This window comes from Bombyx mori, chromosome 15, assembly GCF_030269925.1.
Source record: "Bombyx mori chromosome 15, ASM3026992v2".
Taxonomy (NCBI): Eukaryota; Metazoa; Arthropoda; class Insecta; order Lepidoptera; family Bombycidae; genus Bombyx; species Bombyx mori.
The window spans coordinates 1,035,397-1,061,270 of NC_085121.1; the positions used below are offsets into that span (position 1 = coordinate 1,035,397).

Sequence of the window (25,874 nt, forward strand, 5' to 3'; positions counted from 1 at the left end):
CTTGTTTTGTTTTTATTTACGAGCGCTGATTTTCCTTGTCCCATCGTATCTAGGATCTCTTCTACGTATGCAGTAGGTATATTTTCTTCACAATAATTTATTTTAATCGTCCTATACTGTCACAATGCGGATACGGGAACTTTTAAAAAAATATTGTTATCGATACTGAGTTTAATGAAATAAAAAGGTATTTGTTTGACCTGGCAACTTAGACCTTTAGGCCAAGTCTTATTTTAATTTATATTTTTAGTTTTATGAAAAATGATAATAATTCACTCCATTGAAATTAAATGAAATGAAGAAGATTAATTTGAGCCATTAATCAGCTGGGATGAAATTAAATGAAATGAGATTATATGGGATGAAATATAATCTCAGTAAAATGGTGGTCATTTACTGAGACTTTTTCAGTGGACTTTTTGTAGGATCCCAAGAAGTTACGTCCAGCGGCTCTGTTCCATTTTCCCATATTTGTACACTTTCACAGATATTAAACAATTAACAAACCATTATTACACATTTAAACCTGAAGAAACACTAAATAAACAAAATAAAACAAATCACACAACTTCACTCCTCACGTTTCCGCCAAAAAGTCAAAATAAAAAGGTTTAAAAGAACTGATACAGATTGTACATACTTCCATTACAAAAACCAAGTCTACTCTGTACTAGTTTTATATAATAGATTGCTTTATAATAAGACAATGCGCCACGGACTGTTTTAATCTGCATTTTTATTTATATTGTGTTGGTATTGTGTAACGGTACACACTGACAACTGAAGGTACATTGCTGATATACAATTTCATAAAAGTCAGGGTTGGCACGTTTTTTAATTTAGGTACCTTCCAAGAGTATTGGGATACTTGGGGTCTACATTTCGAGCGATGTCCAGTTTCGGAGTCATTTGGAAGGCAAAGCCAAGTTGGCGTCCAAAATGCTGGGAGTCCTCAACAGAGCGAAGCGGTACTTCACGCCTGGACAAAGGCTTTTGCTTTATAAAGCACAAGTTCCGGCCTCGCTTGGAGTACTGCTCCCATCTCTGGGCCGGGGCTCCCAAATACCAGCTTCTTCCATTTGACTCCATACAGAGGAGGGCCGTTCAGATTGTCGATAATCCCATTCTCACGAATCGTTTGGAACCTCTGGGTTTGCGGAGGGACTTCGGTTCCCTATGTATTCTGTACCGTATGTTCCATGGGGAGTGCTCTGAGGAATTGTTCGAGATGATACCGACATCTCTTTTTTACCATCGCACCGCCCGCCACCGGAGTAGAGTTCATCCATACTACCTGGAGCCACTGCGGTCATCCACAGTGCGTTTCCAGAGATCTTTTTGCCACGTACCATCCGGCTATGGAATGAGCTCCCCTCCACGGTGTTTCCCGAGCGCTATGACATGTCCTTCTTCAAACGAGGCTTGTGGAGAGTATTAAGCGGTAGGCAGCGGCTTGGCTCTGCCCCTGGCATTGCCGACGTCCATGAGCGACGGTAACCACTCACCACCAGGGGGGCCGTATGCTCATCTGCCTATACAGCAATAAAAAAAAAATTAAACATGTCAATTGATTGTTAACTTTTTGGATGGTCAGAGCTACAAGGTGGTGTCGATAGTTGCTGCTGATTGAATGAAATGATTTCCTTTTTGATCTAATACTATCCTTAAAAATAATTCAACTAATTAAATTAAAAATAATTCAGTATAATCCCATTACCGAAGTTAAAAAAAAAAACTAAAAAAAAGTATGAAATAAATTATACAATCGCAACCTTGAGTGTATAGATTTTTTTTTTACATTTACGAATTAAACTCTGTAATAGTTTTTTCATCACACAGATAAGAATGTGAATATCTTATGTTAGAAGCTTAACACGTCAATTCCAATGCGGGCAATGTTGCGCCATGATAATATACGCTATCAAGCTAAGTAAAAATCCTAATTTTTATCATTTTTCACACATTGATTTTATTCACAACTAGCAATCCACCCTCGCTTCGCTTCGGAAACATTAAATTTTATTATTGATATCTGAGTCCCGCGATGCTAAAAAAGTAGCCTAAGTTACTCCTATATCATCAGCTACCTGTCAGTGAAAGTCCCGTCAAAATCAGTCCAGCCGTTCCAGAGATTAGCCGGAACAAACAGACAGACAGACAAATTGTAAAAAATGTTATTTTGGTGTATGTACCGTATATATATTCATATCCATGTAGTAAAAAGAGGCTATTTCAATATTACAAACAGACACTCCAATTTTATTTACATGTATCGATATAGCCATCATATTTACTTAAATAACGTGTTTTAACACTATAGTTATAAAAAAAACAAAATAGAACAGAATTAAAATTACTTTTTTACCTATTTTAATAAAGTCTCATCTTTCCACCTTTCCAACGACTCCCTTAACGGCTTTAGTGTGATACTTGTGCTTGTTTCACGGAGCTGAGTGTTTTGATGAGATATAATTACAAATCAGGAACTTACGAAACTTACTCGTTTCTCTCTGTTTCCCTCATTACCAATATAGTTTTCGTTTCGACCCCAATGTGACCACGACCCCGCGACCCTTTGGGTTGCGCTGCTGTACACGCGACTGTTCGTGGGTAACCCAGATCTCGCGGATTGTTTAGGACGTTTCGTAGTACGCGGAGATTGATTCTGGCGGTATTTCGTTTTGCGTTCCGTTGGAAGTGCTCAAAGTAAATAAGACAATCCCGCTATCATTCCCTAATTACAATTGTACCATCTGTCATCGGAGCAGAGTTCATTTAGATTACCAGAAACAGTCGAGCTCATCCACAGTGCGTTTGCAGATAAAAATTTTACTGCGGCCTGCTATCAGGAAGGAAATTCATTCCGTGGCCTTACCTAAGCGCTATCGCATGTCCATATTTACAGTAAGTTTAGTTTTCCTGGGTAGCTGGAGATGGCTGTGAGAAGGTCGCTCCTCACCCAGGGGTGATAGGTATCATACAAAATAGTGTCGTTTGTTAAATGTGCCTGAAAATATGTGAAAAGTTAGGTACTCTAGGACTTAGTGGCCGCGGCATAGTCACGTGATTGGCATGTTATTACTGTAGACTGCTTAATGAAATCCAAACATCGACTTTATCGTCATTAAGCAGCCCATTGTACAGGCTTTAGTGGCGTTTAAATACGCGTTATATGAACTGCTTGAAACAGGTCGCCGTCAGCTCATGAAGCTTTGTATAATCTACCTACAGCTAAAACGCCTTAAACAAGACAGGTAGATACCGCAAAGCCTACCCTTTGGACTAATCGTCGATCAACATTAGTCAAGGAAATCACCTGATTTCTGCCCTCCACTGTGGATGACGGGCAGGGAATGTCGGAGTCGAACCGATTAAAAACCTTCTGCCGCTCAACAACCTACGTTCGAACCTCGCATAAGATAGAATTCATGAAAAAGCAAAGGTGAAAAGTGAAGAGCTTAGTGCGGAACACACCTCTCCCAATCACCCTCCTCCTTAGGACGCCAGACCGGCGGTCATCGGGGCCACGACCACCGGCCCTCTCGGTCGGCAGGCTATCCGAAACTCGCCTAGATGGTGCCGTTAGAGTGGGTTATCCTACGGAATACCCCGCTGGGTCAGTACCAACGTGGGTCGAGGATAGCTGGCCTTCCATCACCCGGATGTTCTTGCGTAAAACGCATGCAGAGGAGCTTGCACGTCGTCTTCTTAGGCCCCCCTTGCCGGTTCCCAAACCAACATGTGAGGGGGACCCGAAACACTTAGAGGACCAGGGCTTGTGAGTCTCTCACGCGCCCCGCTGCTTCTTTCGCCGAGCATCGATGTCACAATACTCGGCAACGACAAGTCGTTTCCTATTTTTGCGACGACGACACGGCGCCACCCCTCCCATGCGGGGCAGGCGACGAGTGTATGCTCCGCCGTGTTCAAGTCGCAACCACAATGGTGGCACTCTGCCGTCGGCTCGGCTTCGATCCGGTGCAGGAACTCACCGAATCATTCTAGAGCGTCTAGCAACTGTATAATGTTTGAGTTAAGGAGCATAAGAAGTGAGTAAAAATACAGAAATATAAAGAGAAAAAATTGAGTAATAATATTTAGTACCTAATTAAAATTCCTTTTTTCGGTGTATGCTGTTTTGGATCAAATATTAAAATGAAAAGAAGTGAAAAATACGAAATAACCACATACTTTCCTGTTGATAGAAATTATTCAAAACACAAGTTTTAGATTCTCAAAGTTCAAGTCCCGTTACAAAGCTCCGGGCATTCTATCAATTTAATTGGAGGTCCGCGCCAGGCCTCTTTACCCCGCTTAACTTTTCGATTTACATTCAAAACGGCCTTTAAAAATCCAACTCAATAAACCGCAGTTTCAATGCGTACTTTACGAATCATCCGAGTGTGAAACTTTGAGCGGCTGCGATCATTGGCAGAGGCCCGGTAGGAGGAGCCTAGGAGCCACGCCTGCTGTTCCCTGCGCATGCTAAACGCGTTTAAACCCCGTTTAAGCGGTATTTTGGCGCAAAACCGCAAGAAAATGTAGGTAACCACCGCCGGGGGTAGGGCGTAGCTAAATGAAAAGATTTTTCTCGATTGAACGACGATTTTCGAACATGGCGGGCAGTCGGCGGGAACGCGCGGGAAAGTGCACGGCCACTTGTTCTGAATCCAAAATATTGACAAATTTTAATAATAATACATTACAAATATATCCACAGATAAGTTTAAAGTATCAAAATGAAAAATTGATTTAAAGTTTTAATTGTAAAACTTTCGAAAGATGTGAGATGTGACTTGATAACTTTTCGTAAAGTTTGGCAATTGACTCGAGGATGGACAGCCACAAGTCTTTCCTTATAAAGGATCTGCTTGGGGACGTGCTGAGGCCGGGAGGCGCTGGTGCAATAATAGGTAGGTCGGGATTTTATAAACAATTATCAATTAAATTTAAATATAGGTAAATAAATTGTCTTGTAAGTTCAGAATGTGTACCGTTGACAGGAAATAAACAAACCTCTTTGCTAAATACTGCCATATCTTTCACGACAAATATATCAAAAACTTAGATCATCCAGATAATTTTATTGTGGATAGAATTTTTTACGGTAGGCAGCGGCCTTAGCTGTGCTCCAGCGTTGCTGGTGTTGGCGCTGGACGTACGGTAACCACTTACCATCCGGGGGGTGTAAGTTCTTCTATTTTCAACAGTAAAAAACGGAACAGGATATGAAGTTGTTTATAAGAATAACCCCTTTTAAAATATAGTTTTTTTATTTCTTAGGTGGGTGGGTGAGCTCACGGCCCACCTGGTGTTAAGTGGCTACCGAAGCCCATCTACAACGTCAATGTCGCCACTCACCTTGAGAAATGAGTTGTAAGGTCTCACTTTTAACAGTACGTATTTTAGGTATTGCTGACGTCCATGAGCGACGTTAACCACTCACCATCAGGTGAGCCGTATGCTCGTCTGCCTATACGGCAATAAAAAAAGCACCACGGCTGCCTCGCATTTCAAACCGAAACGCATTACCTACTGCTTAACGGCAGAAATTAGCAGAGTGATTGAACGACCTACCCGTACTGACTTACAACACGTCATATTACCACTAATTATGTAAATTATAATTTTGCGGGTTTCATTTTTATTAAACGATGTTGTTCCTTCACCGTGGAAGTCAATCGCGAACATTTGAAGTAGGACGTATAGGTAGGTACGTTTTGTAACTTTCTCGATATCGTGAACGTTACAAAACTCGCACTAAGCACACAGGTCACTAGTCTACAGTCTACACGTCTCAAAGTGACTGGCTGCATTCCCATTATAGTTTGCGATGGTCAACTGAAAAAAAGTTAAAAGTATTTGACACTATCGGTGACACGCAGATTGACCCATTTTTTGAATTTCACCCACTGCGGAAAGTTATTTAAATTTCAAATCATCCCTAGTAAACAGACTATTTAATTCAGAAACAGCTTATGTTAACGGAGCGGTATGTACTTTGGTCGCGATCCTCAGCAGTGAGGGAACGATGAAGAAGAAGAATGTGCTTTCTTAGATTGGCCCATTTAATAGCATGGTGGGTATAGTAAGTGTTCCATAATACTTCATTAGTTGTATGGGTTGCAAAGAGAACTGTAACAGACGCGATCAAGCAAAATTTAAAACAGGCGCATATTTCACGAGGCTTCATTTTCCCGTAAAAAATAATATGATGGTGTTGATATACGGAATGTGTTTAAATGATTTATGATTTTTGGTAATACTATTGTGGCGGGTAGCCATCATACAATCCAAGATATTTGACAGATGCCTGAATCTCGCTAACGACATTTTCAAGATAAGCTCGCATATATAAAAGTTCCGAACAACAACATTTGGACAGCCTGATCCATTAACGGTGCTTTTAGGCACCATAAGCACCGGTCACCGCCTTCGTCGAACCCGTCGCTTGCGACGAAGGGCTCGACGAGCGAATTAGCCCACAGACACAGCACACTGAGTTTCTCGACGGATCTTCTCAGTGGGTCGCGTTTCCGATCCGGTGGTAGATTCTGCGAAGCACTGCTCTTGCTAGGGTCAGTGTTAGCAACTCTCCGGTTGAGCCCCGCGAGCTCACCTACAAACGTTAGGGTGAAGTTGAAATAGCCTCTCAAGGCTATCAGCATAGGTAGGAAAAAAAAAAACAAACAACATTCGGACTGTCGTTCTACCGAGCAATATCACCCGCTCGGTGGAAGATCTCACCTTTGTCGTATACCTACACTAGTGCTATAGATCGGTTATTGATTTTTTAGGTCTTTTATTTAGGTCGAGACTTTCAGAATAAACAAGAAACCACACAGAAATACGCGCGTAAACGATTTTCGCAATTGCAACAAAACTTTTAGGCATACACAAACAATAGAAGACTGAAGGAATTAAAGTTCGCCGGATAATGTTAAATAATTTTTTTTTTAGTTATAACCATTATTTTCACTCGCTTACATGAGCATGTTAGATCTCTAGATACAGATACAGCCGCCGTGGTCACATGGACGTGATTGGAGAACACACAATCATGTCATAAGTCTTAACCCATTGGTTTTCTCGCTCGATATTTTCAGTGGGGGAGGCTGAGCCTTGTGAGTTTGTTCACTGGTCACGGTGAAGCCGGATTAGCCTCTCGAGGCAAAAAAAGTCATAGTTTGTTAATATTTTTGTCTGTCAAGCGAGTAGGTACTGTTATGAATTACTAATCATATGCGATATTGTGTGTTGAGATTGCTAGACTTGTTGTCACCAATATATTTTTTTCTCAGCTCATTATAATCTTTAAAAGGATTTAGCTCTGTGAAATGAACGACATTTCTATCATCTCCACAAGATTACTGTCTTTCTTTTCCCCTACCTTGTAGGATAACGGGCTATACCTACGGGCCAATTACGCCCAATCGGACTTCCTCTATCTAGGAACACGCCGGTCCGGCGTCTGGGAATATAATATGCTCTGCGTCAACCCGTACCGTTAGATACGTAACAAAGCGCTACGCACCGTTGAAAATCATAGTTTTTCAGCATTGCAAATGATTGGCTATTTTTTTATACAACCAATTCTTTTCGAGATGTTTTATTATTACATCCCTTGAGAATTTCCTACAACTGGTGAAGCAATCACCGTTAAAAATTTTACAGCGCTAAATGGCGCCAAAATTATACGACCACAGAGTCACAGGGCCTTCTATTTAAATTTGAATTAAAAACTAAACTATTCAGCTTTTTCAACTATGAGACCAGCCAGTAAGTAGTAACACTAGATTTAGATCTAATGTATATGTATATGTATAAAGTTTAACTATGTTTATATTTATTTGTAGTCTGTTATGTATATTGCCAGTACCTACGAAAAAGTTTTTCGAACCCTTAAAAATAGAAAAACTAAACACATGCAATGCAGTTACTTTGCAGTTAGTATGCAGTTACTTTACATGCAATGCACTTGTTATTTTGAAAAAAATTATCTCCTTTAAATAAGCGTTCTTAATTATATGACCACAACTATATACAGCACGTGATTTAGATAAATATTTGAAAACATTGTCTTTTATAGGTAAATCTATTAACACTTCTTAATTGTCATCACCTGTCAGTTGTGGTCTCCATTTCGAGGTTATACCCAACTGGTCATGGCTGTACCAGATATACCCAGTCAATATGGTGTCTTCATAAGTAATTACCGGCTATCTAATTTTATAGAAAAACCTATTGTAATTTAATTATTCAACTTGGGATCACTTATTTATTAAACATACGAATATAATTTTATATTAAGCAAAAACTAGGTTTTGCCCGCACATTCCTCCGCGTGGAATAACGCTAAATTTTACCCGCGACTTCATTTACGTAGAAGGTGAAAATATTTTCGAATAATAGAATGTTAAGGAGCTATTAAAAGTTAAGGTACCAAAGTTACGCTTTTTAACCGATTTTAAAAGAGGAGGTTAATTCGACCACCATTTTTTTAATCTATGTATGTTTACCGATTTCTCGAGAATGCTTGAACCGATTCTGATATTTTTTTCCTTTTTTTTTTCGAATTGATAAACTGCTCGAATGATCTTGTAATCATCAGAATCAGGATCTGATGATGGAATCCTGGAGAAATCGAGAAAAATCTACAATTTTCAAAGCCTATCTTGAAGTGATCTGGGTGTTTCTTGTTATTCTTCTTACTCGGTGCCGCCGCGCACCGTCCGAACGGCACCTTGTACATCATTCTTTCGCGCTTGATCATTATTTTGCTGCGTTGTTATTTTAAAACTGCGATACCTTCTAAGATACTCATTGGAATCAAATGATGTAAAGGGCAAATTTCTTTTAAATTAAATACTTGTAATGAATAACATATTTATTTGAATAAGGATTAATGTCATCTTTATAAAAATATTTTCACAAATAATGCTTATTTTAGAACATCTCATCATAGCAACATCCCGGGTTTGGACGACGGGAAAACGCAAAGGCTTGCTTTTCAAGCACCGGTCACCGTTCTTATCGAACTCGTCGGATATGACGAAAGAGTTCGACGTGCAGCCTAGCCCAAATTCACTGAGTTTCTCACCGGATCTTCTCAGTGTGTTCAGTGTTGTTCCGATACCATGGTAGAGTCAGGAAGGTAAGCTTGCCCGGGCCACAAGTCCTCCCAGGTTGAGCCCCGTGAGATCACCTATAAAACCGCGTGTAGCTAATATAGCCCCTTAGGCTATCGGCGATTAGGTAGGAACAAAAAGCTACTAAAGGCAATTAAAAATAGTGCGACGGTTGAATGTTGTTAAATAAGTACATTACTACAATCGGTGACGATGAGGTATTGTAATGATATTTATTACCAAATTTTAAAATTTAAATGGCTCTCTTGTAAATTTGCATATAATATGTATATATGTCGTTTAAACCAAATAGCCTTTCACCTGTCGATATAGTATATTAGAGCTCAAAGACACACATGAAACATTATTTATACAGAAGATTCAAAAGCACAAAAAGAATTTTATTACTGGTGGTAGGACCTCTTGTGCGTCCGCACGGGTAAGTACCACTACCCCGCCTATTTCTGCCGGGAAGCAGTAATGCGTTTCGGTTTAAAGGGTGGGGCAGCTGTTGTAACTGTACTGAGACCATAGAACTTATATCTCAAGGTGGGTGGCGGCATTTACGTTGTAGATATCTATGGGCTCCAGTAACCACTTAACACCAGGTGGGCTGTGAGCTCGTCCACCCATCTAGACAATAAAAAAAAAATCATATAGAATATTCTTCAAGTATATCTATTTAATTATGTGAGTATATTCAAGCATAGGGCGTTTAAATGTATGCACATAATTAGGGGCAATGCGAAAATACCCAACGAAATTGACTCTCTTGTTACAAACGTGAAAATAGCACGGAAACTATGTATAATTCATAAAATCTAGCCAATTAGACGGTCGTGATTAAATTAACGTCCTAATATATGCACCTACGCGACAAGGGAACGCGCACACTCGCAAATTAGCGGCTTATTACAGAGGCGCGGCGGGGACTCCCGGCCCTTGAACACGTCGCGTCGCTTTGTTTATGATATTGATAGTCTTGGGTATATATCTACGTTGTACTTTAAAAATACTTCGTAAAAAGTTTCGAATTAACGTCAATACTTCTTGCACTTAGTTCGTAGAAAAAATCGAAATAATTTTACACGTCCTTACGGATCCATCAGATCCAATAACCCTTGCATTAGACGCCTTTCGCTCTAACACTAAGAGTAGAGATCCTGGTACCGTATTCGTTGAACTCGGCAAAGAGTTCGACGTGCAACCTAACCCGTGCATCAGCTCACTGAGTTTCTCGCCGGATCTTTTCAAAGGGTCGCGATTCCGATCCGGTAGTAGATTCATTCGTCGAAGCTGCTCTTGAGTTGTTAGGTCTCCTTCGGAGGCGCTCGGGCAGCTGTTAGCAAATCCCATCCCTCCTGGCTGAGCCTTTGCTCGCCCATCTGCCCTTGTGAAACTGAAAAGGCCTCCAGGCCACCAGTAAACCATAGAGAACAAAATATAATGCGGGCCTTTTGTTTTTTATTGAAAACGACTACAAAGGCAAGATTTTCGAGGCGTTGGCGCAATTTAGCGTAAATCCGGATTGATATATTGTTTCATATATAACATCTCGATTGCTGATAGATCCTCTCTACTTTACTCTTATTTTAAAATATCTGCTCACAGTTGCGCCGAAAAAATGACTTCTTGGGGTTTTTTTCAAATCCGTCGGACAGTAAGTACCTCTCTAGGTGTGATGTTTGATGGTTATATGCTTACGGCTTCGTGAACTGATTTTGTGTATATATTCAGGTTTTTTTTTTAATTGCCTTTGTAGGCAGACGAGCATACGGCCCACCTGATGGTGAGTGGTTACCGTCGCCCATGGACTTCAGCAATGCCAAGGGCAGAGTCAAGCCGCTGCCTACCGCAAAGTTTCAGTTTGGCATCTGTAATTTGTACACTCATGATTCATAATCGTATTTGTATTTTGGGATGATAACTCGAGAAAGAGCTTCCAATAGGACTGTTTTCCGGACGCACGGAATTTGTTTTTGTTTTACAGTCTTAATGGTCTGAATAAACCGTTCCCTATGCTGAAACTTGAATAATTACTAGCTTAATACGCAATGGAAAGAAACGTACACTTATTTGGCGTCGCATATGGGACTTTAGTGACTAATTATTTATTTAAGCCGTATTGTAACGCGAAGTCTGCTTGAAAATCGCACCTAGTCTCCTGAAACCGTAGATTCTAACCGAGAGTAGTTTTTTTGCACTACATTGCATCATCATCAGCCTTGATAGGCTGATGATAATGACTGATGACTGATGTCCACTGCTGGAGATATATCTTTCCAATTGCACGCCACAGAGCACGATCCTCGGCTTCTTTCATCCTGTTCTTGCCAGCTACTTCTCCATAGATCGTCACTCCACCGAGCCTGAAAGCATTCTGCACTACGTTTGCTAATTCGCGGTCTCCACTCAAGAACAGGTTTACCCTCACGGCTATCCGGTAATATGAGCGGCCCGTTGTCACTTCAGCTTACTAATCTGCTGTGATAAATCGATATCTATGGTTCTTTGTCGAATCACCTTGTTCCGGATTCGATCATCCAGATAAACTCCAAGCATTACATTGGATGCGAAACATTAATAAACTACGCATTTTAGAACAATTAAAAAACATGTATTCGGTTTTTTTATTTTATTCACGAAAAGAGTTGACCACCTTCACGCTTCTCTTCCCGGTGGTAAGTAGTAATTGGACTAAATAGACCTTGAGATGCGAAGTGTATACCAATAGGTTACTATATAACGTAAATTTGGGTAGTCAGTCATTCAAGTTGTAACACGGGCGACTCTACAAATGCTCTACCACCAGTAATTACGTAAATCCGTAAATTTGACAATTGTATTTAATATAAATATACGATAATAGGACTCCTTCCTTCATCGTGAAAGTACCAGATAGGCATTTCCTTGTGTATTGATTGTGTCATCATTCGATACGAGTACCGCAGATGTCATTTAGTACACGTACGCAGCAAACTGATTTGTTAATCTGATAATGGAGTCATAAAAACAGATGTTACTTTTTTAAGGGGTTCTATGACTAAAAACTTTAGGTCAAGTCTTATTTTAATTATAATGAAAACTGCACTCTATGAAAATTGGTAATATGAAGTGAAATGAAGTTGATTAATATGAAACATGGTATGAAATAAAATGAGATAAGATGAGATGATATTAGATGAAATACTTAGTCTGACCATAAATACTGTTACAATAAAATAAAAAAATCTATTGCAAATAACATTTATTACTTTTACAGTGTGTTAGTTTAATACATAAATATAAAACAATTTAAAGTATAAAAAGCTTATTCGAAGTGGTCTCCATTGGCTGCAATACAGTCCTTTAAACGTTGAGGCCAGTTATCAATAGAAGCACGCACTCTTTCCATGGGAAAATTTTTCACTGCCAATCGTACGGATTGTTTTAGGGACTCCAAATTATCATGGCGTTTAGAGCAAGCCGTATTCTCTAAAACTGACCATAAATCATAATCCAGCGGATTAAGATCGGGACTAGACGACGGCCAGTCTTCAGCTCTGATGAAGTCCGAAACGTTCGTTTCCAACCAAGACTGCGTAGACCGAGCTTTATGACCTGGCGCCGAGTCTTGCTGGAAGGACCATTCTTGATTATTGAACATGGTGTTGTTAAGGGGCTTCACTACCTTCTCAAGAATGGTATTTTGATACCTTGGTGCCGATGTTTTGATACCTTTTTCACAAAAGTATCGCTAAGTCACTCCTTCATAGCTAATACCCCACCAAACCATCACTGAAGTCGGATAGTGACTACGTTGCACTCTGTCGACTAATTGGGAAGCTTCCTTAGAGCTTTGAGCATAAATACGGTCATATTGTTTGTTAAAATGTTGCTCAATTGTAAAAAAATTCTCATCCGTAAACAAAATTTTTCTATGACCTCCCTTTGCGTACTGCTTCAGTAGTTGTTTCGATTTTACCACCCTATTCTCTTTTAAATTATCAGTTAAGAAATGACCAGTACGTCTCTTATAGGCTGCAAGTCCTAAGTCATCTTTTAAAATACGCGACATGGTTCTAGGTGCTATCTTCATCTCCCGAGATAAAATCTTTTGCTTTCGGACAGGATTTCTTCGAATTCTTTCCCTTACTGCTTTGACCACCTTTTTCGTACGAACACTACGTGGACGGCCAGATCTTTTTCTGTCACAAACAGAGGAGGTCTCATTGCACCTATTAATAGCCCGGTACAAAAACATTTTACTAATACCAAGCGTATGGAGAGTTTTGAAAATTGCATTTGGCTCCATACCTACTTTGTGTAATGCAATCACTGCGATTCGGTTCTCTTTATCACCCCACTCCATTTTAATATCGCAAAATATTGTACAATGTATTGGCGCCAAAACGAGAAAACTCAATGAGCAATCATATAAAAATGACAGATTCCAAATTCAAATGTAATATTTTGTTTATTTTTAATTGTAGCAGTATTTATGGCCAGACTAAGTATTAATCTCAGTAAAATGCTGGGCATTTACTGAGACTTTTTCATTGGACTTTTTGGAGGATCCCGAGAAGTTCCGTCCAGTGACTGTTTTATTTTCCCAATTTGTGCAATTTCACAGATACTAAACAGTTAATAAACCACCTTTATTGCACATTTAAACTTGAACAAACACTAAATAGACAAAATAAAACAAATCACACAACTTCACTCCTCGCGTTCCCGCCAAAAGTCACAGATTTTACTTCAATCGCCTTATAGTGATGTGAGATATAACAAGTATGGTCTTGTATGAATTTAATGTGTTTCCCGAGCTTCCCCTCGCCACTTCCAAGCCCCGACGATACTTTATGACTAACGACCTCTTGTGCTTGACCACTTCTCTCGGTATTCTTTTAAGGACTATTATATTTTTGTTTCCCTTTAAAACGTGGACTGTACACATAAGTTACAATTTACTGACCGATATTATTGCTATTGCTAAATCCAATTTTGTACGTAACATAATTTACTCAATTATGAGAATTATATAAATAAATAATAAATAAATATTTACTAATTGACTTCCGTACGAATGATAATATTTATAAGGGCAGTAAGTTTACAGATCGACCAAAGAAAAAACAAGAAAATTGTAACAAAAATATCATATAGAAGAAAATCTTATCTTATACACGACCAATTCTTGTATATAAGTATATATATAATCTGAATCTCGTAATTACGATTTTCATAAAATTTAGTATACAGGGGATTTTAGGGGCCATAAATCGATCTAGCTACGATTTATTTTCAGAAAATGTTGTTTTATTCGTGTTTTCAATAATCAGCTTTATCGATAATTTTGATTTTTTCTTTAAATAAGCAGTTCATATTTTTTATTTATTTTGTCGGTAATATCGAAAAATATTATTCATATTTCATCATTTTATCAATATGTAATTCGTATTTAAAAATAATTTCTAAAAATCACAATTAACCAAAAAAAAATGCGAGCAAATCGGCCATTAACTAATAATAATTAAAAGCGTTCTTGTCACATTTTTTTGTAATTCACATTCGGCGTTTCACGAAACACATTCGAGATGTTTTCAACAAATCAATCGTTCATTAACATCAATAAAATGTGTACGGTAGCATCGCATATGCTCTCAAACTCAGCACGGCGCCACTCGTGAGAGCACGCGACCAGCACGCGCGTACACGACCGCTCACCTCCGCTGTTGTACATCAATTTTATTAACGTGTTAAATCCAGCGCGTTGAGGGTAGGAGATTGTTTTTATAATTGATACGACTTATTATTTGTTTTAAAGTGTCCAATTATTAGATATAGTGTTGAAATGCGATGTAACAGTTTGATGATGAGTATTGGTTTTTTTTAATTATTGTTTCAAAAGTGCGGGTGTCGGTGAGATTGGAATGTAATGAATATATTAAAGTTAGAAGAATAGTGTTAAGAATATTATTTTATTATTAATAATTTTAATTTATTATTATTATTAATAAGTTAAGAATATTGTTCAAGCTGTTAGTTTAAAAAGGATAAGACGTGCGGTGTATTCGTATGTAGCGATGCACCGGTGTTCGAATCCCAGGTACCAATTTTTCTAATGAAATACGTACTCAACAAATGTTCGCGATTGACTTCCACGGTGAAGGAATAACATCGTGTAATAAAAATCAAACCCGCAAAATTATCATTTGCGTAATTACTGGTGGTAGGACCTCTTGTGAGTCCGCACGGGTAAGTACCACCACCCTGCCTATTTCTGCCGTGAAGCAGTAATTCGTTTCTGTTTGAAGGGTGGGGCAGCCGTTGTAACTATACTGAAACCTTAGAACTTATCTCAAGGTGGGTGGCGCATTTACGTCGTAGATGTCTATGGGCTCCGGTAACCACTTAACATCAGGTGGGCTGTGAGCTCGTCCATACATCTAAGCAATAAAAAAAATTACAATCTACTAAGGGAAAACGAGTTTTTTATCAAGAGAATCTTTTAATACGAAATATTCATGTAGGTACATTTTCGGAATCATTGTTGTTTCTGTTCGCAATACGTTATAATTGCTAGTTTCGTTGCATCCATGAAAAACGCGCAAATAATTATCGACAAAGGTAGTTTTTATTATCAAAAATCGAAATTGAGTGCTTATTATGCAGTATTTACTGGAATTTAAAGGTAAAGCGTAAAGTGTCAGCGTAAAGTGTTAAGATGTATACGATTCAGCAAAAGGCTTGCGTCTACAGCATCGCTGATCTCCGTCGCTTGGTTTTTTTTTACAGGTGGGCGAGTAAATGCTCAGCCAGAAGGGTTGGGATTTGCTAACCGGAACCCGAGCCTTTCCAGATGAGACGTTGACCATAGTCTTATCCTGATAAAACACGACGAATTTGTTACCTACTACTACTACTACTACTACTACTACCTACCTACTACGTCGGTGGAAGGGAATTTAGAATACGATTTAATTTGCGACTTTGATCTCACGTTTCAAAGTTACTTTCACGTTGTGTCAAAGCTTTCCGGTAACCACTTAAGACTAGACGGAGACGTCAAACAATATGTGTCAACATACAAATGATAAAGGTATAGTGAACAAAATTAAATAGATACTAGAGGTCCCGCAGTAGTCGAAATTCGACTATAATTAATTGGAATTGTAAGTTTGTACACTATTATGATCGTATTTTATACTTCTATAATCACAAATTTCGCCAAGACTACACTATAAAAAATATTAACAAAGACAAACAATATTCTCAATTTGACAACAGACGTCAAGAACAAAAGTTTGACAATAAATAGTATGCATGCGTGTGTGCGTCAAATACATGGTATGTAGTGTGTGTAATGTTTTCTTTATTGATTTAATGTATCTTTTATGCATTATTTAAAAAAAAAATTAGCATTGTGCACTTCTTCTCTATATTCTCTATAAGTGTGGAAAATTTCATACTCCTCCGTCCGCGCAATTTTCGTAAAAAGGGATACAAAGTTTTTGCTTCACGTATTAATATATAGATAACACGAGGTTCATTCAAAAAGTTTATTCGCTTTAACATCTTGAATTATAAGTTCGTTGGACGTTCCTTGCCGGCCGGTTGAGGTCTGACGGTGAATAAATTCAGATAAGATGATTTAAATTTTTAATGCTACCGTTCATTTCGCGACCGACTCCAACTTCGAGGAGTTTTCATGTTTTATGTTTCATTTTTATTTTATGCTGTGACCTTGGTAGAGAATTACGTATTTTGTTATTTCAGGAACTACTAATTTTCTTAATTAAACCTCTCCCAAGATCGGGTAACCGTTTGTCCCAGCCCTTAAAAAAGATAAGAATAGTTGATAATAAATTTTACACGTTGATAAGTTCACTGCATTTATTCAGTCGGTCGTCAAGATACGGGTATGGTACTCACGGTGCAACTCCCGCGTCATCTGTCCTGAACAAGGATCCCTTGGCTTTCGGCTCTGGCCGTGTGATCTAGAATAGCACCACCTTATCTCCTCGCGTGGGTTTGAAAGGCGATTAAAGATTTCCCCGGGGAATGGGAAGCATTCTTTGAGTAACCTAATTAGCGTATCCTGATCGCGAATCGGGATTACTGGTAGGGTATTGCTAGTTGGGTGGTGGGTTCGTTCTTCTCTTTATGCAATTAAAAAAAAATAACCCCCTCACTAATTCTTTCCTAATAAATCAATTCCAGGCTTCTGCAGATCAAATTTACACTTAATTTACATAAGGCCGAATTAAAAAAAATCTATGTACTTATTTATGTCTATCTATCTATTTATTATCTATATTAAATTTATTGGCCTTTTTAAACGGTTAACGTAAATTAAATTAATGTTAAAAAAAAGGAAATACGGAACATGTAGGTTCAGTGCTGGTATTACTAAGGTCTAAAGCTATTGTTAATGGAATATTGAAAGAACACTCGTCTGATCATTTATCATATCATTATGCTTGATTATAAATAGTACACTAAATTAAGACGTTAATTTTATCTTAAAATGAGAACAGATCTCGTCAGCCATATTTGCACGATGCAATTTATAGACTTGGCTCACCATTAAAAGCACGGCATTAATTTTATTAAGGAAAAGCCGTGAAAAGCGACCTCAAATGAATACCGGCCTCCATTTTCACGCAAATTAAAAGAGACAAACGTAACCATAGACAAGGTTTTCCCGCGCGCGCTAAAACACGCCATTCACCGACGTCGGTATTCAATTGCTCGAGGGCGTAAAGGAACGCCCCGAGGCATTAATTAGAGCAGAAACTCGTGTCTATGGCCGTTCCTTTTTTAAAACTGATGTCTTTATTCGGCCCTGGAGCTTTGTGTACGTTCCGTTTCTGCTTGAGTGTTGAAGTTAAGTGTTAAGTGAGGTTTTGCTATTAATGTCTTGTTGGTTATCGAAATAACTGGGAAATTCATTGTATGGATTAAAAAAAGTCACAATTATTAATTTAATATTTTTTTTATAATTGAAGAAACAAGTGTTCGTTTTGATCGTAGTGTTCGATCTTTTTGTGGTGGCCCGGAGGCCTTTCCAGTTTCACCAGGACAGGTGGGCGAGCAAAGGCTCAACCAGGAGGGTTGTTCGAGGGGTGGTCAATTAATAAATAATTTAGATGGTATTGCACTGACATCATCATGATATTCATATATCAGTAAAGACAATGCACATTTAGTTAGAATATATTACAATATTTAGAGCTAATTATGGAGTCGAAGCAGCTTAAACATTAATATTTGAAAAAGGAAAGGGGTTTAGAGTTCTTTGAACAAATTGTCAGAAAGAGAGGACAAAATTTGTAGAACCTGCTGGTAATGGGCAAGGAAGAAAGCCCAGAGGCAGAAGTCCAATGTGCTGATTGGACTAGATACGTTCCACTCTCAACACTTCAGTCTTACAGTCTTAACTTACTTACTTACTTCAGTTTACAAATATCTAACACTATTGATGTATTTAGATAACTATAAATTAACATCAACAAAAACTGTACACTTGGAAAACTGGAAAAAATAAAATAATAACAATAAAAAACGAGAGCCGTCAAATTGGTGTTCATTACAGTCGTACTCATGTATGTTTTGTGTGAGATGTCCATTAACCGTCCTAGGTTTTTTATTTTTTTATTGCTTAGATGTGTGGGCGAGCTCACTGCCCATTTGGTGTTGTGTGGCTACCACCAGTACCTTGTTTTTTTTTGTCAGACAGGATGCCCAGGTTTCCGTGCATAAGGAGCGGGTACGTGCGATCAGACTGCGGGTCCAAGGATGTTTTAGGGCCCTGTCTACCACACGACTCTCCTTGCACTGTCTCACCCGACGTCTATTTACCACCCGGGGTTAGAACCCAGACAGAGGGGGAGGGAGGACCCCTCCCTCCCCTTCTGCGCAACAGCGACACTCGCGGCGCAACCCCGACTGACGGGTCGTTGAGGCGAACCCCAAACCATCCTGGTTTTTAGTTAACCTTTTAAAAACCAGATAAACCCTTGTGATAATATAAAAGAAACAATTTCCTAACAAACTTCTCATTTCCCACAGGCTCTATGAATTACGTCGAAGAACAACAAGAAAACGTGAGATGCGCATCGCAACACAGCCAAATCCTAGAAAGTTCTGACATCGATGACGACATATCCGTGGGAGACAATCGCAGCGAGACATCGACGCCGAAAAAACGTTACGACCTTGAGAAGAATTCGGATGATTCAAAAAAAAACGAACCGAGAGACGCACCTTCCCTCACAGAGTACGAAGAAAACAGAATATCAAATTACGAATCATTCAAAGATGACGAACGAGACTTCGAGAACAGAAGCGATGAACGAATGAAGATTTACGAGGGCGGTCTGTTCCATTTGTACAGACCCGACCGAGACTCCAAGGAGGAGGAAAATGAGAGGTCTTTCGTTATGTCCGGGTCCCTTACGGACAGTATCTACGTTCGATCTATGGACCTGTCAAAGACAACGTTCCAGTCGCAGCTGTTGGCCGGTTTTGCTGCTTCGGTCATGGCGGGGACTTCGCAGAGAGATTCACAGGATGCCACAGGTATTATTCACGGATACCCTCTCTAGTATATATTGTACTACTGCAAGGCTTAATATCAGGTAGATAAAGGTGGAGCAAGACGAGGACGCTAGACGTATGAGGAACATAGTGTCTAACTCTTTGTGGCCTAAGGGATAAGACGCTCGACGCATTCGTATCGAGCGATGCGCCTGTGCTACGGTTCGGATCCCGCAGGCAAATATTAATTTATCTAATAAAATACGTACTGAACACCACTCACAAATACGTTCTACGGTGTAGGAATAAAATCGTCTAATATGTATAATAAAATGAATGAATGAATGAATGAATGAAAATTCTTTATTGCACAAAAACATTGTACAAAAGCGAACTTAACGCCATGCAGGGACTCTCTTCCAGTCAACTCTCGTTGATGAAGTGAAAGATTTAAGAAGTGTGACAAAGTTAATACATGGCGATAATTTAAAGAATTATAGTAGACATGAGTGAAAGTAAAACACTAGGTTATAATTATGTTTCTTCGGCGCGCACTGTGCGGTACCGTGGGTTTCGTGGAGTCGGAGTGGTGGGGCTCGATGGGGTTTAGTCGGTAGTCGTTCTGCGGGGCAAGTGCTTCGCGCGCCTTTTTCAAGGCGTAGTCTCCTGTGAGAAATTGGGGGAGGTGAAGGACCTCGGCTCTTCTCTTCTCCCCTTCTTCCTCTCAGGAGGCGCCGGAGTCCGACATAACCCGGTCCGTTACCCCCCTCGACCGGGTATCCGTAAATGGATTCCCCAGCGTTAAATAATTATGTTTATTTTATTTTATTTTTTATTGCTTAGATGGGTGGACGTGCTCACAGCCCACCTAATGTTAAGTGGTTACTGGAGCCCATAGACATCTATAACGTAAATACGCTACCCACCTTGAGATATAAGTTGTAAGGTCCTCAATATAGTTACAATGGCTGCCCCACCCTTCTGACCGAAACGCATTACTGCTTCACGGCAGAAATAGGCAGGGTGATGGTACCGACCCGTCCGGACTCACAAGAGGTCCTACCACCACTAATTACGCAAATTACAGATTTGCGGGTTTGATTTTTATTACACGATGTTATTCCTTCACCGTGGAAGTCAACCGTGAACATTAATTTGTTGAGTACGTATTTCATTAGAAAAATTGGTATTCGCCTGCGGGATTCGAGCACCGGTGCATCGCTACATACGAATGCACCGGACGACTTATCCTTTAGGCCGCGAAGACTTCAAAATAAATAGATAAGAGATTGAAAAAATACATACAAAATAGATAGATAAGAAATACATATCAAATAAAATAAATTATGTGGCGGGTAGCCATCATACAACGCAAGATAATTGACAGATGCCTGAATCTCGCTTACGACATTTTCAAGATAAAGCGCATATATACAAGTTCCGAACAACAACATTAGGACCGTCCGTCTACCGAGCAATATCACCCGCTCGGTGGAAGATCTTCCCTTTGTCGTATATCTCCCCAAAATTATATAAACCACAACATACTACAAAACAATCAAGCTATCTATTCCTAAAATGCAATCCAGAAAAATTATAATTTTCGTAATTACTGGTGGTAGGACGCACGGGTATCACGAACCTGCCTTATTTCCTGTGAAGCAGTAATGCGTTTCACTTTGAAGGATGCGGCAGCCGTTGTATTATAAAACTGAGATTCAGAGCACGTGTCTCAAGTTGGGTGAGGCCAATTAAGTTCATATCTTTGGGGGCAGGTAGATCGCGAGCTCATCCACCCATATAAGCAAATTAAAACTACAGTTTATAATACAGTTATTTAACATAATTGATATTATGATCTCGATTCGCAAAGGGGCGGTACTGAAGTTTTGTTTCCGTGTTGGCCAACAGCCATCTCCATTATCATCGAGAATTAAAAAAGCAACTCTAAACATTTTCTACGTCACCGTTTTTGTTGATTTGACAGTGAATGGTATGGCGACATGTGAGCCGCACACTGAAGTACTATATAGGTCTATGGAGCTGCACGATCGCCATCGGCCTGTCTATTTCAAATGTAAAGCCAGCCTGGAAGAACGGTTGCTACCCTATCAGGCACATTTCTTTACCTATTGACCCCCTAAGTCCTGGTATAGTTGTATTTAATGCACTAATTCCATTACGAATAATAATTCTAGACGCATATAGCATTTATCAACTGATTTGAATCAATCAATGAAGCTTCTTTAGATGAACATGTATGTTTAAATAAATCATTAAAATAACAATTCAATTAGGTTTTCAGGATTGTTGGACTGTCAGGATTAGCGTGCACAAACGTAAATACAGATTTGTTTCGATCTTCTTAGAGTTTAGTGTAGAGGAAAAATAAAAACTCTTTGTTTGAAACAACAAACTCAACTCTTGAAACATCGGTCTTTTTGCCTGCGGTTTTTTTTAGACACCAATCCAGTTTGACTTCTAGTCGATGGCAGAATCTTTTTACAGATATCATTTAGGTTTTCGAGGTAGTTGTTTTTGTCTTGTAGGCCTTTTCTAGAGTGTTCAATTCAAAAAGTACTTGTCTGCATTTGACATTCGGTAGGTTCAGAAGTATTTTCTTCCATTTACATAGGTTTGACTCTACAGATGTCCATCCGTCTTTCGAGTGTTTTCGTTTAATCAAGTTTCAAATAATAAAGCTGATTGATAAGTTTCCAATTGAAAATGTCCGTGGACGGCGCGCGGTGTCTTCGCCTGCCATCCTGGTACTAATGACGAAAGTTATCGGCTAAATCTTTTTTTTTTATTGCCCTTGTAGGCAGACGAGCATACGACCTACCTGATGGTGAGTGGTTACCGTCGCCCATGGACTTCAGCAATGCCAGGGGCAGAGCCAAGCCGCTGCCTACCGCAATCTCCAGTTTTACCGATTTCTGATTGTTTCGATTAGATCAGCAACTCCCCAATCGTGCTTCGGCAACTGTCAGTACCAGTCGCAAGCCGCGCCGACGCCGCACTGCCTTCACCCACGCGCAGCTCGCGTACTTGGAGCGGAAGTTTCGCTGTCAGAAGTACCTGAGCGTTGCTGACAGGGGCGACGTGGCCGAAGCTCTGAGTCTCAGCGAAACTCAAGTCAAGACCTGGTACCAGAATCGGAGGTAGGTCTAGGACAAATTTGACGATCATCACTGCGACTAGAGTCGGTTGGAACTACTGAGTTATTAAAACCGCACCAGCCCTCCCAAATGCACTTATTCGGGTTCTGTTTCGATTGAGATTATAGAATTACTTTAAGCTTTATTTATCTCTAGCGTTCCTAGTTTACTACATCATAGGAGAACTGATTCAAAAAGAATAATCTTACATAGCTATTCTAGACGTCCAACCCACAGCCGACAATTTTAGTGGCGGTAGGACGTCTTGTGAGTTCGCATGGGTAGGTACCACCACCCTGCCTATTTCTGTGAAGCAGTAATGCGTTTCGGTTTGAAGGGTGAGGCAGCCGTTGTAACTATACTGAGGCCTTAGAACTCATATCTCAAGGTAGATGGCGGTATTTACCTTGTAGATGTCCATGGGCTTCGGTAACCACTTGGTGAGCTTGTCCACCCATGTAAGCAATAATAATAAAAAAATGTTTTATGTTTTAATTTGCAATAATAAAACCTGTGTTACTAAGTAAGGACTTCACGATCCAGGACGAAATGGAAACGTCAGAACCAGCTACGCCTGGAGCAGCTCCGAGCCCAGGCCGCGACCGGGGAGCGAGAGCTGTCCCACGCCCTGCCCCTCGCCTGCGCGCTGCTGCCCCCCTATCCTGCCTACATGCACTGCCATCTTTGAGGACCTTCGGCGTCTAGTCTAGTTCACATCTCTATCCATAATTATGATATCGCTTAGTGAACATGTTGACGATCTGGAAAATGAAAATTTGTTATTCATATTCTTCGACTTTTAGCGTTTATAATGTTTTGAAATCGTCGCGGCTTAAAGGACAAGACGTCCGGTGCATTCGTATGTAGCGATGCAACGGTGTTCGAATCCCGCAGGCGGGTATCAATTTTTCTAATGAAATACGTACTTAACAAATGTTCACAATTGACTTTCAAGGTAAAGGAATAACATCGTGTAATAAAAATCGAACACGCAAAATTATAAATTGCGTAATTACTGGTGGTAGGACGCACTATCTATGGTGGTATGGTATGGTAGTGCCTATTTCTGCCGTGAAGCAGTAATGCGTTTCGGCTTGAAGGGTGGGGCAGCCGTTGTGAGTGTACGTGAGACCTAAGAACTTATATCTCAAGGTGGGTGGCGCATTTACGTTGTAGATGTCTATGGGCTTCAGTAACCACTTAACACCAGATGGGCTGTGAGCTCGTCCACCCATTTAAGCAATAAAAAAAAGCCATTTTCGAAAGCACAGAAACAAATCCATCAAAATCAGTCCAGCTGCCATACACAAGCGACAGAAAAATTACATAAATACATGTATAAAGCTATTCTGTTATATTAAAAAATTAATTGGAACGAAAGGAAATGAAGTTGATTAATTTGAGACTGTAATCGATTCGGTCGAAATTAAATAAAACGAGAGAGATGAAATGAAATTAGGTCGTAGTGAGATGCTGTTTATTTACTCGTTTTCAGTAAACTTTTTGGATATACCCAAAAAGCCACATCCAGCAGCTTTCTATTATTTTGACATATTTGTGCACTATCACAGATTCGATTTCACGATAAATAAGTCATTACTACCCGCTCAAACCTGAAAAAAGAAAAACAAAATAAGGCAATGCACGCAACATTGCTCGTCGTGTTCCCGCTTAAAAAGTCTAAAAATGAGATTAAACTCTGTTTAGTTAACCTCAGTTAGTAAACCTCATTGGATACAGATTAGCGTTATCATTAATTAGATTTAGACAAAAATCCATATTTCGGCAAGAAACTCAACTTCATAAATGATTAAATCTATAAATAAATTTAGATCAATATAGTCTGCATATTTAATTAATAAAACTATTGTGTAAATCTCTAGATAATGTCGTCTACTTAGCAAATTAGCGTACCTATTTTTATGTATTAGTTTTATAGATAAAAGAGATAGATACGCCATGTGCAATATTATTTTAATTTATTTTTCTCGTAATACCTAGTAGTATTGTAAATCATTTTTATTTGTCTAAACGTTCAAGGTAGGTAGCATTTAGATAATAGGTATCGTGGTGTGAGAATAAGTTTCTTTATTATGTATAATGTAAATAAATAGTATTAAAAATAGAATTTAAGTTATTATTCATGTTTATAGATCGATAAATTATCATTTTATAGTAAGTTTTGATGTTTTGTAAATTTCAAAATTTAGAGCAAGTAAAATTGCCTTCTAGTAAAAAAACAAGTTTATTCTAAAATATACCACCCTGTTGTTTCAATCAAAGTTCATTTCAGTACAAACCATTCCATTCTACGCGAATTATGCTAATATTTTGGCGCCATTTCGAATCAACGTTGGCAACCGCTGACAATTTGCATGTAATTAACATCGCAGATGATCAGGCATCCGCTGCAGCGCGTTAACGCGTTGGAGTTCTTTTGCTTCGTTAGGCCGTGCGATGTTTGTAAAGCGATGTTCCGCTGCTTTGTCCTGATTTAAATGGCCGTACAACTTTGACTGGGTCTCTGAGTCGCATTATCTGTTGAAATTGTACAAACGAGATGGTAATTTGTGGGTTGTTGTTAACTGTTGTCGAGGGGGTGGTCGTGAATGATCTGTAAATGAACAATTATGGTGTAATGAAAAGTGATTGTGCAGTTTTATTTTGATCATTACTTCACAATCATTATTTTCTGATATAATATTAAAATTTATTTAATTGGTGTTTGAAAAACAGTCGATGATACCAATAGGTTAATAGGTACGAAGATTATATGATTAGTTATAACGAGATTTTAATTGTGTGTTAGGTAGTAACAGTTCTGGCCTCTTTTTTTTGTACATATATTTTGGAAATGAGACCTTTAAGCCAAGTCTTATATTTTCTTCCTGTATCCTCTTATAGTATAAAATACGGTATGAAGCGAAATCTCATGTATTTAACACCTTGGCTGCGGCAAGGAAAACATAAACTTTCATCGGGGTGCGGCGGCGGGTCGAAATGCACCCCTAACGATATTTCCACCAGTGGGTGGCAAGTCTTTCTCGACCTACCTAGTGCTGGTGGT

At 39.2% G+C, this 25,874-nt stretch overlaps 1 protein-coding gene and 1 long non-coding RNA gene across 4 annotated transcripts; one reads left to right on the forward strand and one right to left on the reverse strand.

Annotated features, from left to right (window-relative positions):
* Positions 1–5,872: 5,872 nt before the first annotated feature.
* On the forward strand, positions 5,873–23,715 carry LOC101744662 (homeobox protein HMX3). 3 transcript variants are annotated; one of them, XM_062672375.1, is made up of 5 exons: positions 14,947–15,042; positions 15,906–16,209; positions 19,182–19,691; positions 22,603–22,810; positions 23,351–23,715. In XM_062672375.1, the coding sequence occupies exons 2-5, from the start codon at positions 16,185–16,187 to the stop codon at positions 23,493–23,495; spliced, it is 888 nt and encodes a 295-aa protein (XP_062528359.1). In that variant the 5' UTR covers positions 14,947–15,042; positions 15,906–16,184; the 3' UTR covers positions 23,496–23,715. The 3 variants fall into 3 exon arrangements, with proteins under 3 accessions (XP_021205301.1, XP_012547775.1, XP_062528359.1); XM_021349626.3 differs by lacking the exons at positions 14,947–15,042; positions 15,906–16,209 and adding an exon at positions 5,873–6,079; XM_012692321.4 differs by lacking the exons at positions 14,947–15,042; positions 15,906–16,209 and adding an exon at positions 14,783–14,886.
* Positions 23,716–24,252: 537 nt separating this feature from the next.
* On the reverse strand, positions 24,253–25,399 carry LOC134200150 (uncharacterized). Its single transcript, XR_009974935.1, has 2 exons — positions 25,108–25,399; positions 24,253–24,420 (listed from the first exon to the last, which is right to left on the reverse strand). It is a non-coding gene; the product is annotated as an uncharacterized LOC134200150 (long non-coding RNA).
* Between the last annotated feature and the right edge of the window lie 475 nt (positions 25,400–25,874).